Source organism: Eimeria necatrix, genomic scaffold (genome assembly GCF_000499385.1).
Source record: "Eimeria necatrix Houghton genomic scaffold, Enh_scaff720, whole genome shotgun sequence".
NCBI lineage: Eukaryota > Apicomplexa > Conoidasida > Eucoccidiorida > Eimeriidae > Eimeria > Eimeria necatrix.
Window position 1 is genome coordinate 1 of NW_013654546.1, and position 15000 is coordinate 15000.

The 15000-nt window shown below is 46.2% G+C and overlaps 4 protein-coding genes across 4 annotated transcripts in view; 1 reads left to right on the top strand and 3 right to left on the bottom strand.

The window, feature by feature from the left end:
* Window positions 1–326: 326 nt before the first annotated feature.
* On the bottom strand, window positions 327–899 carry ENH_00072920 (hypothetical protein; the record flags this gene model as incomplete). Its single annotated transcript, XM_013582723.1, has 2 exons — window positions 327–394; window positions 505–899. Coding segments are annotated over 2 exons (463 nt in total), but the record flags the coding sequence as incomplete, so codon positions are not given.
* A 563-nt stretch (window positions 900–1462) lies between these two features.
* Window positions 1463–4137, top strand: ENH_00072930 (exportin, putative; the record flags this gene model as incomplete). Its single annotated transcript, XM_013582724.1, has 7 exons — window positions 1463–1708; window positions 2099–2200; window positions 2281–2348; window positions 2453–2568; window positions 2965–3059; window positions 3241–3425; window positions 3975–4137. 7 exons carry the CDS (start codon window positions 1463–1465, stop codon window positions 4135–4137), a joined length of 975 nt encoding a protein of 324 aa, XP_013438178.1.
* Window positions 4138–7148: 3011 nt separating this feature from the next.
* Window positions 7149–10882, bottom strand: ENH_00072940 (hypothetical protein, conserved; the record flags this gene model as incomplete). Its single annotated transcript, XM_013582725.1, has 9 exons — window positions 7149–7271; window positions 7857–8074; window positions 8407–8506; window positions 8766–8823; window positions 8885–9009; window positions 9414–9532; window positions 9871–9957; window positions 10404–10536; window positions 10799–10882. 9 exons carry the CDS (start codon window positions 10880–10882, stop codon window positions 7149–7151), a joined length of 1047 nt encoding a protein of 348 aa, XP_013438179.1.
* Window positions 10883–13193: 2311 nt separating this feature from the next.
* ENH_00072950 (nucleolar RNA helicase, putative) overlaps window positions 13194–15000 on the bottom strand; it is a gene marked incomplete at both ends in the record, with an annotated part of 3360 nt that continues 1553 nt past the window's right edge. The window contains one exon of the mRNA XM_013582726.1: window positions 13194–15000. This exon is cut by the window's right edge and continues 521 nt beyond it. Within this exon, the coding sequence (XP_013438180.1) occupies window positions 13194–15000 (1807 nt within the window).

Consider the following 15000-nt stretch of genomic DNA (forward strand, 5'->3'; position numbering starts at 1 on the left):
CGACCAAATCATCGACACTCCTTACCTCCAACGCCTCCTTTAGGCTTTAGGGTTTAGGGTTTAGGGTTTAGGGTTTAGGGTTTGGGGTTTAGGGTTTAGGGTTTAGGGTTTAGGGTTTAGGGTTTGGAGGGGCGTGGGCGCCTGGGCTGTGGGGAGTTGCGGTGGGATGGAGGCGTCCCGCTGTCTTCAGCCTGTAGCCTCTAGGCTTTAGGCTTTAGGGTTTAGGGTTTAGGGTTTAGGGTTTGGGGTTTAGGGTTTAGGGTTTAGGGTTTAGGGTTTGCAGAGGACGAGCGGAACTTCGTGTTGAGCGTGATAGAAAACCACACGCAGCAAACGGAGGTTTTGGATGACAAGCAGCAGCTGCTGTTCTTCGAAGCTGTTGGCCACATCATCTCTGCAACGCGTACGCCAAACCCTAAACCCTAAACCCTAAACCCTAAACCCTAAACCCTAGCGCGTCAGCAGCGCCTCCTGCCCGTAGTCGTGCTGCCCTTGCACCCGTACTTGCGTTGCTCTTGCTGCTGCTGCGGCCCTTCGATTGCTGCTTCTGTTGCTGCTGTTGCTGCTGCTCCTGCTGCTGCTGCTGCTGCTGCTGGCGTCCTTCCATTGCCGCCGTTGCTGCTGCGCTGCTGCTGCTGCACGGGGTTGCTGCTGCTGCTGCTGCTGCACGGGGTTGCTGCTGCTGCTGCTGCACGGAGTTGCTGCTGCTGCTGCTGCTGCACGGGGTTGCTGCTGTTGCTGCTGCTGCAAGAGGTTGCTGCTGCTGCTGCTGCTGCACGGGGTTGCTGCTGCTGCTGCTGCACGGGGTTGCTGCTGCTGCTGCTGCTGCACGGGGCTGCTGCTGCTGCTGCTGCTGGTGGTTTGTGGGGTGCAGCAGCAGAAGTGCAGGCGAGCTGCATCGAGGGTTTGATGGCGAACTCTTGGAAAGCTTGGCAGCAAATTGTGAAAAGTGGAAAAGAAAATCAACTTTTCCTTTTCAACCCTCAAGCAGCAAAACGCCTCGTGCAGATCCTCCGAATCAACCAGAGAGTGGCCAAGTCCGAGGGTTTAGGGTTTAGGGTTTAGGGTTTAGGGTTTGGGGCTGGCCGCGCCGCCACACCGCCCCTGCTGCTGCTGTTGCTGCTCTTGCTGCTGCTATCGCTGCTGCTGCTGTGCTGCTGCTGCTATCGCTGCTGCTACTCCCACTGCACCCACTACACCACAACTGCTGCTGCTGCTGCTGCTGCTGCTGCTGCTGCTGCTACCACTGCTGCTGCTGCTGCTGCTGCTGCTACTACCACCAACACTCGTACTCCACTACTGCTACTCCCACTGCTACTACTGCCACCACTGCTGCTGCAACTGCTGCTGCTGCAACTGCTGCTGCTGCAACTGCTGCTGCTGCTGCTGCTGCTGCTGCTGCTGCTGCTGCAGGTCGACGGGGACTGCGTTTACGCCGCAGCTGAGTCGGCTGTATCCGGAGATGATGGAGATATACGGGGTGTATGGACAGCGCATTTTGCAAGAAGTGGCCGCAGGAGGGCCCGGAAGAGTTCGGCATTCAGAAATAAAAAACTTAATTATTTTTAAAAGAGAAACTTTGCATTTGTTGGAAGTTTTCACGACAGAAACCATCAAAGATCCTGCTGCTGCTGCAGCAGCAGCAGCAGGACCTGCTGCTGCTGCTGCTGCTGCCAGGAAGCAGCTCGTCACGGACATGCTCGGACAGGTCCTTCAGCCCATTCTCCAGGACTACAGGCAAACCCAAACCCTAAACCCTAAACCCTAAACCCTAAACCCTAGCCCCGCGAAACCCCAAACCCTACCCTTGCTGAGTGCAATTCAAACCCTAAACCCTGGAGGATTTGCATTGGGGAACTAAACCCTCGCAAACCCTCGGCGTGAACAGCGCAAACCCTTTCAAGCAGCAAAACCGGAAAGCCCTAAACCCTAAACCCTAAACCCTAAACCCTACACTGAGATTGGCTGCGCAGCGTCTGAAGCCCGTTAGACACTTGCAGCTGCGCAGGGCCGTGATCGCCTCGAAGGAGCTTTCATTTGCTGTCAAAGACTTTAGGGTTTGGGGTTTAGGGTTTAGGGTTTAGGGTTTAGGGTTTAGGGTTTGTGGGACTGCAGGAACAACACCCCAGACACGAGGGACTACGAAGTGCTCACGCTTATTTCTGTTCTCATGTCCCGCCTGGATACCCACATCACTTCGGTAAGATTCGAGGGTTTAGGGTTTAGGGTTTAGGGTTTAGGGTTTAGGGTTTAGGGTTTAGGGTTTTTGTGTGTGCGCAGGTCTTGCCGGTGATATTTGACTACATTTTTGACTGCACCCTTCAAATGATAAAGTCGGACTTCCAGAGGTAATTCGGCGGGGCCTCTGAAGGGAGCGGGGCCTCCTCTAGGGTTTAGGGTTTAGGGTTTAGGGTTTAGGGTTTAGGGTTTAGGGTTTAGGGTTTGCGCGCAGCTACCCAGACCACCGCGAGCGCTTCTACGCGCTGCTCAAGGCAGCCAACCAACATTGTTTTTCGGGTTTATTTTCTTTGCCGTCCACTCAATTAAAGGCTTTTGTGGAATCTTTAGGTAATTTAATTTAATTTAATTTAATTTAATTTAATTTGATTTAATCTTTTTCAAGTTTTCAATTCCATTTGTTCTTTTCGATTTTCCGAAATGTTCAGATTCACGTTTCCACCTTGGAGTGCCTCTTTTATTCTTCTTCCACTTTCAAATGAACTTTAATTATTTTATTTTTATTTTTTTAATTTTAATTTCTTTTTTTATTTCCGTTTTATTCTCCAGTTTCCGGACTTGTTCACTTCACCATTTCGCCGTCGGGTTTCCGTCCGGCGCTGTCTGGTGCTTGTTTTTTCTCGTTTTTCGATTTTTTTCGTTTATTTTTGTTTTAATTTATTATTTTTAATTTATTTGAGTTTAATTTCCGCTTTTTTCTGCACTTTTTTGCCGCTTTCCGCGCAGTTTGGGCGTTCAAGCACGAGCACCCGTCGCTGGCGGAGGAGGGTTTGCAGGTGACGCACGAGTTCCTGCAGCGGCTGATCGAGGGAAAGCGCGAGGTAATTGTCTTTTTTTGGATTTTAAATTGCAAAAACGGAAAAGTTTGTTTAAATTAAATTCATTTTCGCGTTTAATTGCTCCATTTTGGGGGTTTTTCCGCGAAGATCGGGGGCGTTCAGGTTGCGCCGCTGCTGCTGCTGCTGCTGCTGCTGCTGCTGCTGCGCTGGGGTGTACGCGCAGGTCCTGAACGACTTCTGCTGCAACTACTACTTCAGTTTGATGAAAGAAATACTTTTAGTTCTCACAGATCGTCTTCACCGCTCCGGATTTAAATACCAAACCCTCATCTTCATGTCTCTTCTCCGAATTGTTGCATTTAGACTCGTCGAAAACGAGCAGCAGGGACTCACCCAGGAAAACGTCACGTCAGCTGCTGCTGCTGCTGCTGCTGCTGCTAGTTCGGCTGCTGCTGCTGCTGCTCTGGGCGCCGCTGCTGCTGCTGCAGCTGCTGCTAGTTCGCCTGCTGCTGCTGCAGCTGCTGCTAGTTCGGCTGCTGCTGCTGCTGGTGGCTGTCTGGGCACTGCTTCTGCTGCTGCTGCTGGCCGTCTGGGCACTGCTGCTGCTGCTGCTGCTGCTAGTTCGGGTGCTGCTGCTGTTGGCTTTGGTAATGGTGGTGGCGCTGCTGCTGCTGTTTTTCTTGCTGCTGCTGCTAGTCCATTTCTTGCTGCTGCTGCTGCTGCTCCCCGTCTTGGCGCTGCTGCTGCTGGTGCTGCTGCTGCTGCTGCTGCTGCTAGCTGCCCATCCGGTCTAGCCATTTGCATTCACTTGTTACCCTTCGTTATTCGTTTATTTATTTATTTACTTTTATTTATTTATTTACTTTTATTTATTTTATTATTTATTTATTTATTTATTTATTTATTTATTTATTTATTTATTTATTTATTTTTTATTTGTTGTTTATTTTGTTGCAGGAAGAGCCTGATAGACTTGCTGTGCCGCAGCTTCCAAACCCTAAACCCTAAACAAGTGGAAGCTTTTGTTTTGGACCTTTTCAACTTTTGCGTCGACTCAAACCCTAGCCGTTTCCAGGAGCACATGAGGGACTTCCTCATCTCCCTCAAGGTCCAAAACTAGGGTTTAGGGTTTAGGGTTTAGGGTTTAGGGTTTAGGGTTTAGGGTTTAGGGTTTATGGGCTAGGGTTTAGGGTTTAGGGTTTGGGGTCTGCTTCTTGGATAATAATTTGTTCTTTTCATTTTATTATTTATCACTTATTATTTATTTATTATTAATTATTTATTATTTATTATTTATTACTATTTATTTTTTATTATTTATATTTATTAATTAATTTGTTTTTATTTTCGTGTTTTTAATTTTCAATTATTTTATTTTTCGTTTGTTTTCTGGTCCCTGTATGTGGCCCTCGTCACTCCTACCATCTTTGTCTATTTATTTAATTTATTTATTTATTTAATGTATTTTTTATTTTTTTATTTTATTTATTTTTTATTTATTTATTTTATTAATTTTTTTTACTTATTTTTATTTATATTTATTTATTTGGCCACCAGCATTTGTTGTTTCTAATTTATTAGAACACTTTTCTTTTTTATTTCTTTCCTCTACCCAGTAACCAATTAATTAACTATTTTAATTATTTCCTTATTTATATATTTACTAATTTATTTATTTATTTATTTATTTATTTATTTATTTATTTTAATTATTTTATTTATTTATTTATTTTTGTTTTTAATTTAGGAATTTGCCGGAGACAACGATGCCTTATTTGAGGCGGAGCGAAAAGAGGCGTTGGCGAGGGCGGCGGAGTTGGAAAAGCAAAAGAGAGGAATGGTATTTTTTTATTTTTAATTAAAATTAAAAATAAATAAATACTAATTGCATTTAATGATAATTAAATGCCATTAATGCCATTAATGCCATTAATGCCATTAATGGCATTAATGGCATTATTTAACTCGAAAAAAGCGAAAAAAAAGACAAGAGGAGAGTCTGAAGCAAAAGAGAGGAATGGCATTTATTTACTTTTAATGCAAATTAAATGCCATTAATGGCATTAATGGCATTAATGGCATTAATGCCATTAATGGCATTATTTAATTCGAAAAGAGCGAAAAAAAAGACGAGTGTCTGAAGCAAAAGAGAGGAATGGTATTTATTTACTTTTATGAAAATTAAAGTAAATAAATACATGCAATTAATGCAATTAATGGCATTAATTGCATTAATGGCGTTAATGGCATTATTTAAAAGCTGGAAATTCGAAAAAAAGCGAAAAAAAGACAAGAGGAGAGTCTGAAGCAAAAGAGAGGAATGGTATTTACTTGCATTTAATGAAAATTAAATGCAATTAATGCCATTAATGCCATTAATGGCATTAATGGCATTATTTAATTCGAAAAATGCGAAAAAAAAGACAAGAGGAAAGTCTGAAGTGGCCTTTTTTCGGGGAAATTGAAAAAGAATCCGTTTCACTCATTTTTTCACTTAAATGGCATCAAAAAAGGGATTTAATGGAGCATTTTGGCGGAAATAAACGAATTTAATGTTCAAATTTTGTGGAAATAAACGAATTTAATGTTTAATTTGCCATTTAGAATTAAAATTAATTCAAAAGACTTCAAAATAAACTTTTTTTGCAAACTTCTGCTGCTCGCAGGTTCCCGGGCTGCTGCCGCAGTACGAGAATATGGTGTCTATACGCAACATGGAGGACTGAACAACAAAATAAATAAATAAATAAACAAATAAATAAATAAATAAATAAATAAATAAATAAATAAATAATAATTAAATAATATTATTATTTAATTGCAATTTTAATTCAAAGAAATAAATCCAACAAATTCCCAACTCGCCGCCGCGTTTACTCCAATTGGAGGAAACTCCGCAGCACTTTTTCTTTGAATTTATTTTCATTTATTTATTTTTATTTATTTTTATTTATTTATTATTTATTTATTATTTATTTATTTTATTTATTTATTTATTATTTAATTTATTTAATTGTAATTAGAATTGTAATTATTATTATTTACCATTTATTTATTTTCGAACTGGCGAAGAAGAACCGGGCGGGGCTTTTCTCGCCAAGTAATAAAATTAAAAATAAATAAATAAATTTAACAAATAAATTAAAAATAATAATACATAAATTTATTATTTATTAAATTTAATAAATAAGTTTAGTAATTAAATTAATAAATGATAAAAAGTCAAAAAGATATAGTTCGTCTTTTACAGCTTCAAATGTTGTTTTCGAGCCGCTAGCTGGGCTCCTACTTGGCTAGCTAGCTAGGGCTAGCTAGCTACAGCTAGCTAGCTAGGGCTAGCTAGCTGAGGATAGCTAGGCGGGGCTAGCTAGCTGGGGCTAGCTAGCTAGGGCTAGCTAGCTGGGGTCAGCTAGCTGGGGCTACCTAGCCGGGGCTGGCTAGCTAGGGCTAGCTAGCTACAGCTAGCTAGCTGGGACTAGCTAGCTACAGCTAGCTAGCTGGGGCTAGCTACCTGCGCATTGCGTTCTTGTTTTCACGGGACCGGGGCAGCTCTGCTGTGGCCCTTTGCTAGCTTTCAGCGCAGCTAGCTAGCTAGCTAGCAAGCTAGCTAGCTATCTAGCTTGGTAGGTAGCTAGCTAGCTAGCTACCTAGCTAGCTACCTAGCTAGCCGAGACCGAACCTGCGGGCTACGTACTTCTAACAGGGTGCGACCAAGTACCTAGCCAGATGAGCAGCTAGCTAATGAATGGCTAGCTAGCCAGCTAGCCAGCCGGTTATCTAGCTAGCTAGCCACACGACGGTATCCATCCAGCTAGCCAGCCAGTTATCTAGCTAGCTAGCCACATCAGCCCGCCCAGCCAGCTCGCCAGTTAGCTACTTAACTACCTACCAACATGAACACAGCTAGCCAGCTAGCTAGCTAGCTAAATGGCCAGCTAGCTAGCCAGCTAGCTAGCTGGCCACCTAGCTAGCCAGCCATCTCGTCAACCAGCTAGCTAGCTAGCTGGCTAGCTAGCTAGCTAGCTAGCGATCTCGCCAGCAAGCCACCTCGCCGGCCAGCTCGCCGGCTAGCCAGCCAGCTAGCCAGCCAGCTAGCCAGCTAGCTAGCTAGCTAGCTAGCTAGCTAGCTAGCTAAATGTAAACAATAACGGGGGACTTGTCTTTGACGTCGAAAGCCCTCAGCCACAAACTCTCCGGAGGAACTCCGAATTTTCTTTGGAGACTTTTGCGGCCTTTTGGCGACAAAGAATGGCCCTAAAGAAACGCAAAATAAAAACTTTGAAAGATTTAAATCAATTTTAATTCATTTTGAATGCTTTTAATTCGTTTTAATGCATTTAAATGCATTTAAATGCATTTAAATGCGTTTGAATGCATTTAAATCGATTAAAAAGATTGAAAATGAATTAAATTGCACTGAACGGGACTTAAAACGGTTTAAAAATGATTAAAGGGATTTAAAATGATTAAAAACAGATTCAAAATGATTTAAAACGACTATGAAACAAAAACAAAAGAGAATTAAAAAGAATTAAAAGAATTAAAATAATTAAAAATGTTAAAATGAATAAAAGAAAATTAAAGATAATTAAAAACAATTAAAAAGAATTAGAAAGAATAAAAAAGAATTAAAATGACACAAAAGCCAAGGAGAAACAAAGAGATCGACAGATAACCCAGACCTAGCTGGCTAGCTAGCTAGCTAGCTAGCTAGCTAGCCACTTGGCTAGCTAGCCAGCAATCTAGCCAGCTAGCTAGCTAGCCACCTAACCAGCCAGCTAGCCAGCTAGCTGGCCAGCTAGCCAGCTAGCCAGCCAGCTAGCTAGCATCGTGGCTCACGTTGAGCTTGGCGTGGAGCTGCTGCTGCTGCTGCTGCTGCTGCTGCTGCTGCTGCTGCTGCTGCTGCTGCTGCTGCTGCTGCTGCTGCTGCGCGAGGGCCTGGACTTGTTTGTGTTGGGAGTTTTCGAGTTTTTGGAAAATTTGCAAAAATAAATCTTCCAACAGTTGGTGGTCAAACACCGGCAGCAAGTGCTCTTCCACGCGCACCAGCCCCAGGTCTGCGCAACACACAGCTAGCTAGCTAGCTAGCTGGCTAGCTGCTGGCTAGCTGGCTAGCTGGCTAGCTGGCTGGCTAGCTGCTGGCTAGCTGGCTGGCTAGCTGGCTGGCTAGCTGGCTGGCTAGCTGGCTGGCTAGCTGGCTGGCTGGCTAGCTGGCTAGCTAGCTGGCTGGGAGGGAGGGGGGAGAGTGCGGTGGCTAGCTACTTAGCCAGCCGGCCAGCTAGCTAGCTAGCTGGCTAGCTGGCTAGCTAGCTAGCTAGCCAGCTAGCTAGCTAGCTAGCTAGCTGGCTAGCTGGCTAGCTAGCTAGCTAGCTAAAATGTTTGTTCTTACACTTTTTGACAATGAGGCGGAGGTTGATTTCGTCGTGGATCAAATAGCCGTCAATGTCGATTTTAATTTTGGAGCCAAACAGCGGCTGCATCTCCGAGCCCTGCACCGCAAACCCTAAACCCTAAACCCTAAACCCTAAACCCTAAACCCTAAACCCTAAACCCTAAACCCTAAACAGTAAACAAGATGCAATAAACAATTAACCCGGAGCCGTTTCTCTTGAGTTCCTCAGCTTCAGCCGGCAAAGCCAGTCCCGTGGACCCCAAACCCTAGACGGCAAACCCTAAACCCTAAACCCTAAACCCTAAACCCTAAAAAACAAACAGTAAACCCTAAACCCTAAAGAATAAACAATAAACCCTGAGCCCAAAGCCTTTTTTTCCAAGCTCCTCAGCTTCAGCCAGCAACGTCAAGCCACTGAACCCAAAACCCAACCCCTAAACCCTAAACCCTAAACCCTAAACCCTAAACCCTAAACCCTCTTGCCTCAAGGGGTCTTCCAGGCTGTTTGTCTCTTTCGTAGAGCAGCAGCTTCTCAGCAGTAATTCCTGTCAAAGATGAGGGGCCCATTTTCTTCAACAGAATTTGCTTGAACTGCTCCACCTGAAACCCCAAACCCTAAACCCTAAACCCTAAACCCTAAACCCTAAACCCTAAACCCTAAACCCTAAACCCTGGGCCCGGGGCCCCAGCATCTCGCCTGCTCAAAACCCTAATGCTGAGCCCCTAAACCCTACCACGACCCCATTTGTATCAAACCCTAAACCCTAAACCCTAAACCCTGGCCCCATACCGTTAACTCCAAACCCTATCCCCTAAACCCTAACCCTAAACCCTAAACCCTAAACCCTAAACCCTCGCCGCAAACCCTAAACCTTATCCCCAGACCCTAGGAGCCGTACCCCGCCAAACCCTAAACTCTACCCCAAACCCCAAACCCCAAACCCCAAACCCCAAACCCCAAACCCTAAACCCTAAACCCTAAACCCTAAACCCTAAACCCTCACCGTAATAGTAGAGGAGTCGACGGGAATGCAAAGCCGGCTTTCTGCGTCTTTGACTTTCAGTCTAAAAATAATTTGTTTTACTTCTCCTTGGGAGCTTCCCCGCAGCTTTTTGATTAAGTCTGAACAAAGCCACGCAGCTAGCCACCCCGCCAGCTAGCTAGCTAGCTAGCTAGCTAGCGCAGCGAGCAGCTAGCCAGCCAGCTAGCCAGCTAGCCATCCCGCTATCCAGCCCACCGCCCAGCTACCTAGCTAGCTAGCTAGCTAGCTAGCTAGCTCGCCACAGCAGCTAGCTACCCACCTAGCTAGCTATCCAAATAGCTAGCTAGCTAGCCACAGCAGCTAGCTACCCACCTAGCTAGCTAGCTAGCTAGCTAGCCACAGCAGCTAGCTACCCAGCTGGCTAGCTAGCTAGCTAGCTAGCCGGGGCAGACTAGCTAGCTGGTGCTTCGGAACTGACCGTCGTTGAGCATATCGCTGAAGTCCAAAGGCGTTGGGCTCACGTAAAGAAAACAACGCGCCAGCTTCGGCTCCCCAGGAGGCTCCTCTGCACACACACAGCTAGCTAGCTAGCTAGCTAGCTAGCTAGCTGGCTGGCTAGCTGGCTAGCTGGCTAGCTGGATGGCTAGCTGGCTGGCTGGCTAGTTGGCTGGCTGGCTAGCTGGCTGGCTGGCTGGGTAACTGAATGGATAGCTAGCTAGCTACTTGGCTCGCTAGCGGGCTAGCTATCTGGGGAGCTAGCTAGCCAACTAGCTAGCTAGCTGGCCACTGCCAGCTGCCCGGCCAGGCAGCTAGCCAACTTCCCAGCCATTTTCAGCTGGCTGATTAGCTAGCCAGCCAGCTAGCCAGTCAGCCAGCCAGCTAGCCAGCCAGCCCGCCAGCCAGCCCGCCAGCCAGCCAGCTAGCCAGCCAGCCCGCCAGCCAGCCCGCCAGCCAGCCAGCTAGCTAGCCAGCTAGCTAGCTAGCTAGCTAGCTAGCTAGCCAGAAACCCACCCACGCCGTCGAGCAGGCCCGCAGCGCGGGCCTTCTTGCGAAGCTGGTCGGCGGGAATGGAAGCATTTATGAATTCGTCGCGAATGTAAAAAAACTGCTCCTTCGGAGTCGCCCCAGGGACTTTGTCCGCCAGCTGCAGCAGCAGCAGCAGCAGCAGCAGCAGCAGCAGCAGCAGCAGCAGCAGCAGCAGCAGCAGCAGCAGCAAAAAGTGGGTTGGAGAGCTGGCGCGAAGGCGGGAAAAAGAGGCAGCAGAGCTGGGGGTGCTGACTCGCGCGTGGGGGTCAAAGGAAGTCTAAAAAGGGGAAAAAGGAATAAAAAAGAAATAAAAAGAATAAAAAGAATAAAAAGAATAAAAAGAAATAAAAAGAAATAAAACTTCGCACAATTTGGCGAACTGTGTCCAGCGTCTCCCAGCCCTCGACGGTGGCGGTGTAGACTTTGTCGTCTCGGAGGTCTGTGGCTTCGACTTTGATTTTCATTTTGGAAAAAGCCAAAAACTGCGAAAAAAAGCCGCTGCTGAAGCTCAAGTCGCCGTTTTCAGGCCTCCAGGCGTCGCTGGAGCTCCTCTCGCCACTTTTCGACTTTTTATTTCTTCAAATGCGCTCAAAACGCTCCAATTTGACCCCAAAAACTCTTAAAAACTCGCAAAATGGCTTTCCGGAGCGCGGCGGTACCCCGTGGGGCTGCTGCTCGCCGCGGACGCCCGGCGACGGACCGACCGGCGGGGGCTGGCGCGCACTTTTTGGACTTCTGGGCCCGCCCTGGGGACTCTGGGGGCCTTTAAATTCGAAAATAAAGTTTTTAAATTCAAAAATAAACTCTTTTGAGCCTTTCGGCGGCGAAATCCGCGCAGAACGCACCCCGACTCTCAGGTGTACGGACACCCCAACCCTGTACACCGCACCACCGGTCCAAGTGCTCGCCCGCCGCCGTTCGCCGCCAAAACAAAGAAAAGAATTTCTTTAAAAGTTTCTTTTCGACTTTGTTTGTTTCTAAAACGCATTTTAATCCATTTAAACGCAAATTCCCCGCTTTTCCGCGCCCGCCGCGGCGTACTCGCAGCAGCAGCAGCAGCAGCAGCAGCAGCAGCGCGGCCACGGCTCGCCCACGCAGTCACTCCAGCTGCTGCCGCTTTAAACCCTTCGTGTGCCAAATTAAATTAAATTAATTTAATTTAATTTTAAATTAAATTAATTTCTCAAAATTAAAATAAAACGAAAATGAAGCCCAGCAGTCCGTACACCCCGGCGCCGCTCTTCGGCGACGTGCGTTCGCACCGCCGCAGCACTAAATTGAAATCCAAACAAAAGAAGTGAAGTTTAGTGCAAAAGAATTAATAAATTAATGTAATAATAATAATAAATAATAATAATAATAATAACAATTTAAATAAATTAAAAGAAACTGCTGGGGGATTTAAATTAATCAACTTAGGTGCCTATACACTGCAAACTCCGTCGCTGAAATTCGAAGATCTAGTCAGCCTTTGTTCCAGGTGTATGTACACCTCAGCAAAACAACTGCAAAGTAAATGTTTTTCAGATGGTAGCAGCAGCAGCATTAACAGCAGCAGCAGCACTAGCAGCAGCAGCAGCATTAGCAGCAGCAGCAGCATTAACACCAGCAGCAGCATTAGCAGCAGCAATAACAGCAGCAGCAGCATTAACAGCAGCAGCAGCGCTAAGAGCAGCAGCAGCATTAACAGCAGCAGCAGCATTAACAGCAGCAGCAGCGCTAAGAGCAGCAGCAGCATTAACAGCAACAGCAGCATTAACATCAGCAACAGCAAGAGCAAATGCAGCAGCATTAAGAGCAGCAGCAGCAGCAAACACTGCAGCAGCAGCAACAGCAGCAGCAGTTTCTTGCTTTGTGGGTCAAAGAAAGAAAGACAGAAAAACAGAAAGAGTCAAAAACAAAAAAAGATTTAAAAGGGAAAAAAAAATAAAAAGAAATAAAAAGAAATAAGAAATGAAAAGAAAAAAGAAATAAAAAGAAAAAAGAAATAAGTAGAACTAAAAGAATTAAAAAGAAATAAAAGGAAATAAAAACAATTATAAAAAACAAAAACAAAAAGACTAAAAAAGGAGCTGTGGCCCATTTGAAGTCAAAGGGAAAAATAAAAAACAATTTAATTTCAAATAAATAAATAAATAAATAAATAATAAGTTAATTAATAATGTAATAAATAATATAAATAAATAAATAAATAAATAAACTAGTCAACTTAATGAATAAACTAAATAAAATAATAAATAAATAAACAAATAAATAAATAAATAAATAAATAAAAACTAAACTAACTAAATAAATAAATACTTGAGAAGTAATAAATACTAATTAATAAATTAAAAAAACTGAAAAATAATAAATAATTATAAACTGTTTTTTTGGTTTTTAAATTAAAAATTGAAAATGAATTAAAGACAAAAGACAAATAAAAAAAGAAAAGAATTAAAAGAATTGAATGAAATAAAGAAAGGAAATAAAATAAAATAAATAAAATAAAATAAATAAATAAATAAAGTTCAACAAATTAAATGAAATAAAAGAAATAATAAAAGAGACAAATAACAAATAAACAAACAAAAGAAAGAAAAAGACAAATTAATAGCCAAGTGAGAAAGAGATAAAACGAAACAAATGCAAAGCAGCAGCGCGGCCCCAGAACAAAAGAGGCCGACAGGCGGGGGCGCCACTTCATTAATTTGTTCAAATTAATTTAATTTAATTTAATTTAATTTAATTTAATTTAATTTTATTAAATTAAATTAAATTAAATTAAATTAAATTTTATTTCATTCTCTGTTTCTTTATTTGCTGCTCGCCGGCCCTGGGGGCCCCAAATTGCCTCTTTTTAAATGTGTCTTCTTCGCTTCTCTTGCTGCCGAATCTGCTGCTGCTGCTGCTGCTGCTGCTGCTGCTGCTGCTGTTGCTGCTGCCGAATCTGCTGCTGCTGCTGCTGGATCTGTTGCTGCTGTTGCCGTTGCCGAGTCTGTTGTTGCTGCTGCTGTTGCCGAATCTGTTGTTGCTGCTGCTGCTGCCGAATCTGCTGCTGCTGCTGCCGCTGCTGCCGCCAAAGCTGCCCCTGCTGTTGCTGCTGCTGCTGCTGCTGCTGAATCTGCTGCTGCTGCTGCTGCTGCTGCTTCTATTGGAGCTTGAAAAGCCCTTCCCCCCTCTTGCCAGTGCTCGGGCAGAAATGTGGTTTGGATTTGTTAGCTTCAGCTTGTGCTGCTGCTGCTGCTGCTGCTGCTGCTGCTGCAGCTGCTGCCTCGCCAAGTAGAGGGCGTCCTGCAGCGGGGGGAGGTGCTGCGTGAGCTCAATCACGAACCCCCTGCTGCTGCTGCTGCTGCTGCTGCTGCTGCTGCTGCTGGCTTTGCTGCTGCGGGCGTTTGCTGCAGTGTGGGGCTGCTGCAGCAGCAACTCTTCGAATTGTTGTTTTGCTGCTGCTGGGACTTCGAAGAGAGCTCCGTCTCCCTTGAGTGTGAGGGTCATTCCCTGGATTTGGTCGATGAGTTGTTCTGCTGCTGCTGCTGCTGCTGCTGCTGGGGTGCCTGCTGCTGCTGCTGCTGCTGCTGCTGCTTTTGCTGCGCTGCTCTTCAGCGCCCGCCACACATAAGCACTGGAGCCTTTTAAAGGAACTTTCGGAGGAGGTTTAAAAGTCAAAGTGTAGGAGACAAAGCCGGGTCTTCCCGAGAGTGCGGAGATGTCTGCTGCTGCTGCTGCTGCTGCTGCTGCTGCTGCTGCAGTGTCTGCTGCTGCAGCAGCAGGGGCGCCGGCGCCGGGCTGCAGCAGGTGCAGCAGGAGGGTCTCGACGAGCTGCTGCGGCTGCTCGGTCTGCAGCAGCTGCTGCGCGGCTGCGGCGACGATGGCCTGCAGCCCCTGCTGCTGCTGCTGCTGCTGCTGCTGCTGCGCTGCTGCTGCTTGGGGGGGGGGGTCGAGGGAGAGGGAGGGCCAGAGTTGCTGCAGCTTGGCTTTGCTGCGGGCCTGCAGCAGCAGCTGCTGCTGCGGCACTCCGACTCTGTAGAAAGAAAAGTTTTCTTTTGCTTCGAGAGCAGCAAGAAAAGCAGCATCTTTGGGGGAATAGAGCAAAATGCTGCAGCCGCTGCTGCTGCTGCTGCTGCTGCTGCTGCGGCCCGTGCGGCCCGCGCGGTGTACGTACACCGCAGCGTCCCGCGGCGCAGACAACTGCAGCACCAAACGGAGACACTTTATGTCCAAACCTCTAGCAGCAAGATCTGTAGCGAGGAGACATTTAATTTCTTTTTTTTTGAAAGCAGCAAGAGCTGCTTCCCGCTGCTGCTGCTGCATGTCTCCGTGCAAGCAGCAGCAGCAGCAGCGCAGCGCCGGCAGCAGCGACAGCTCGCACGCCTGCTGCTTCGTTTCGCAGAACACCACGCTCAGGCCCTCGTCTCCCGCTGCTGCTGCTGCTGCTGCTGCTGCTGCTGCTGCTGCTGCGCCGGCCGGCGCCCCTGCTGCTGCTGCTGCTGCGCCCCAGTCAGCAGCAGACCCGTACAGCCACAGCAGCAGCGGCAGCACCGCGGCCCGCGAGCTGTACGGACACTGGATCGCGAGGTGCGTTATCGTTGCTGCTGCTGCT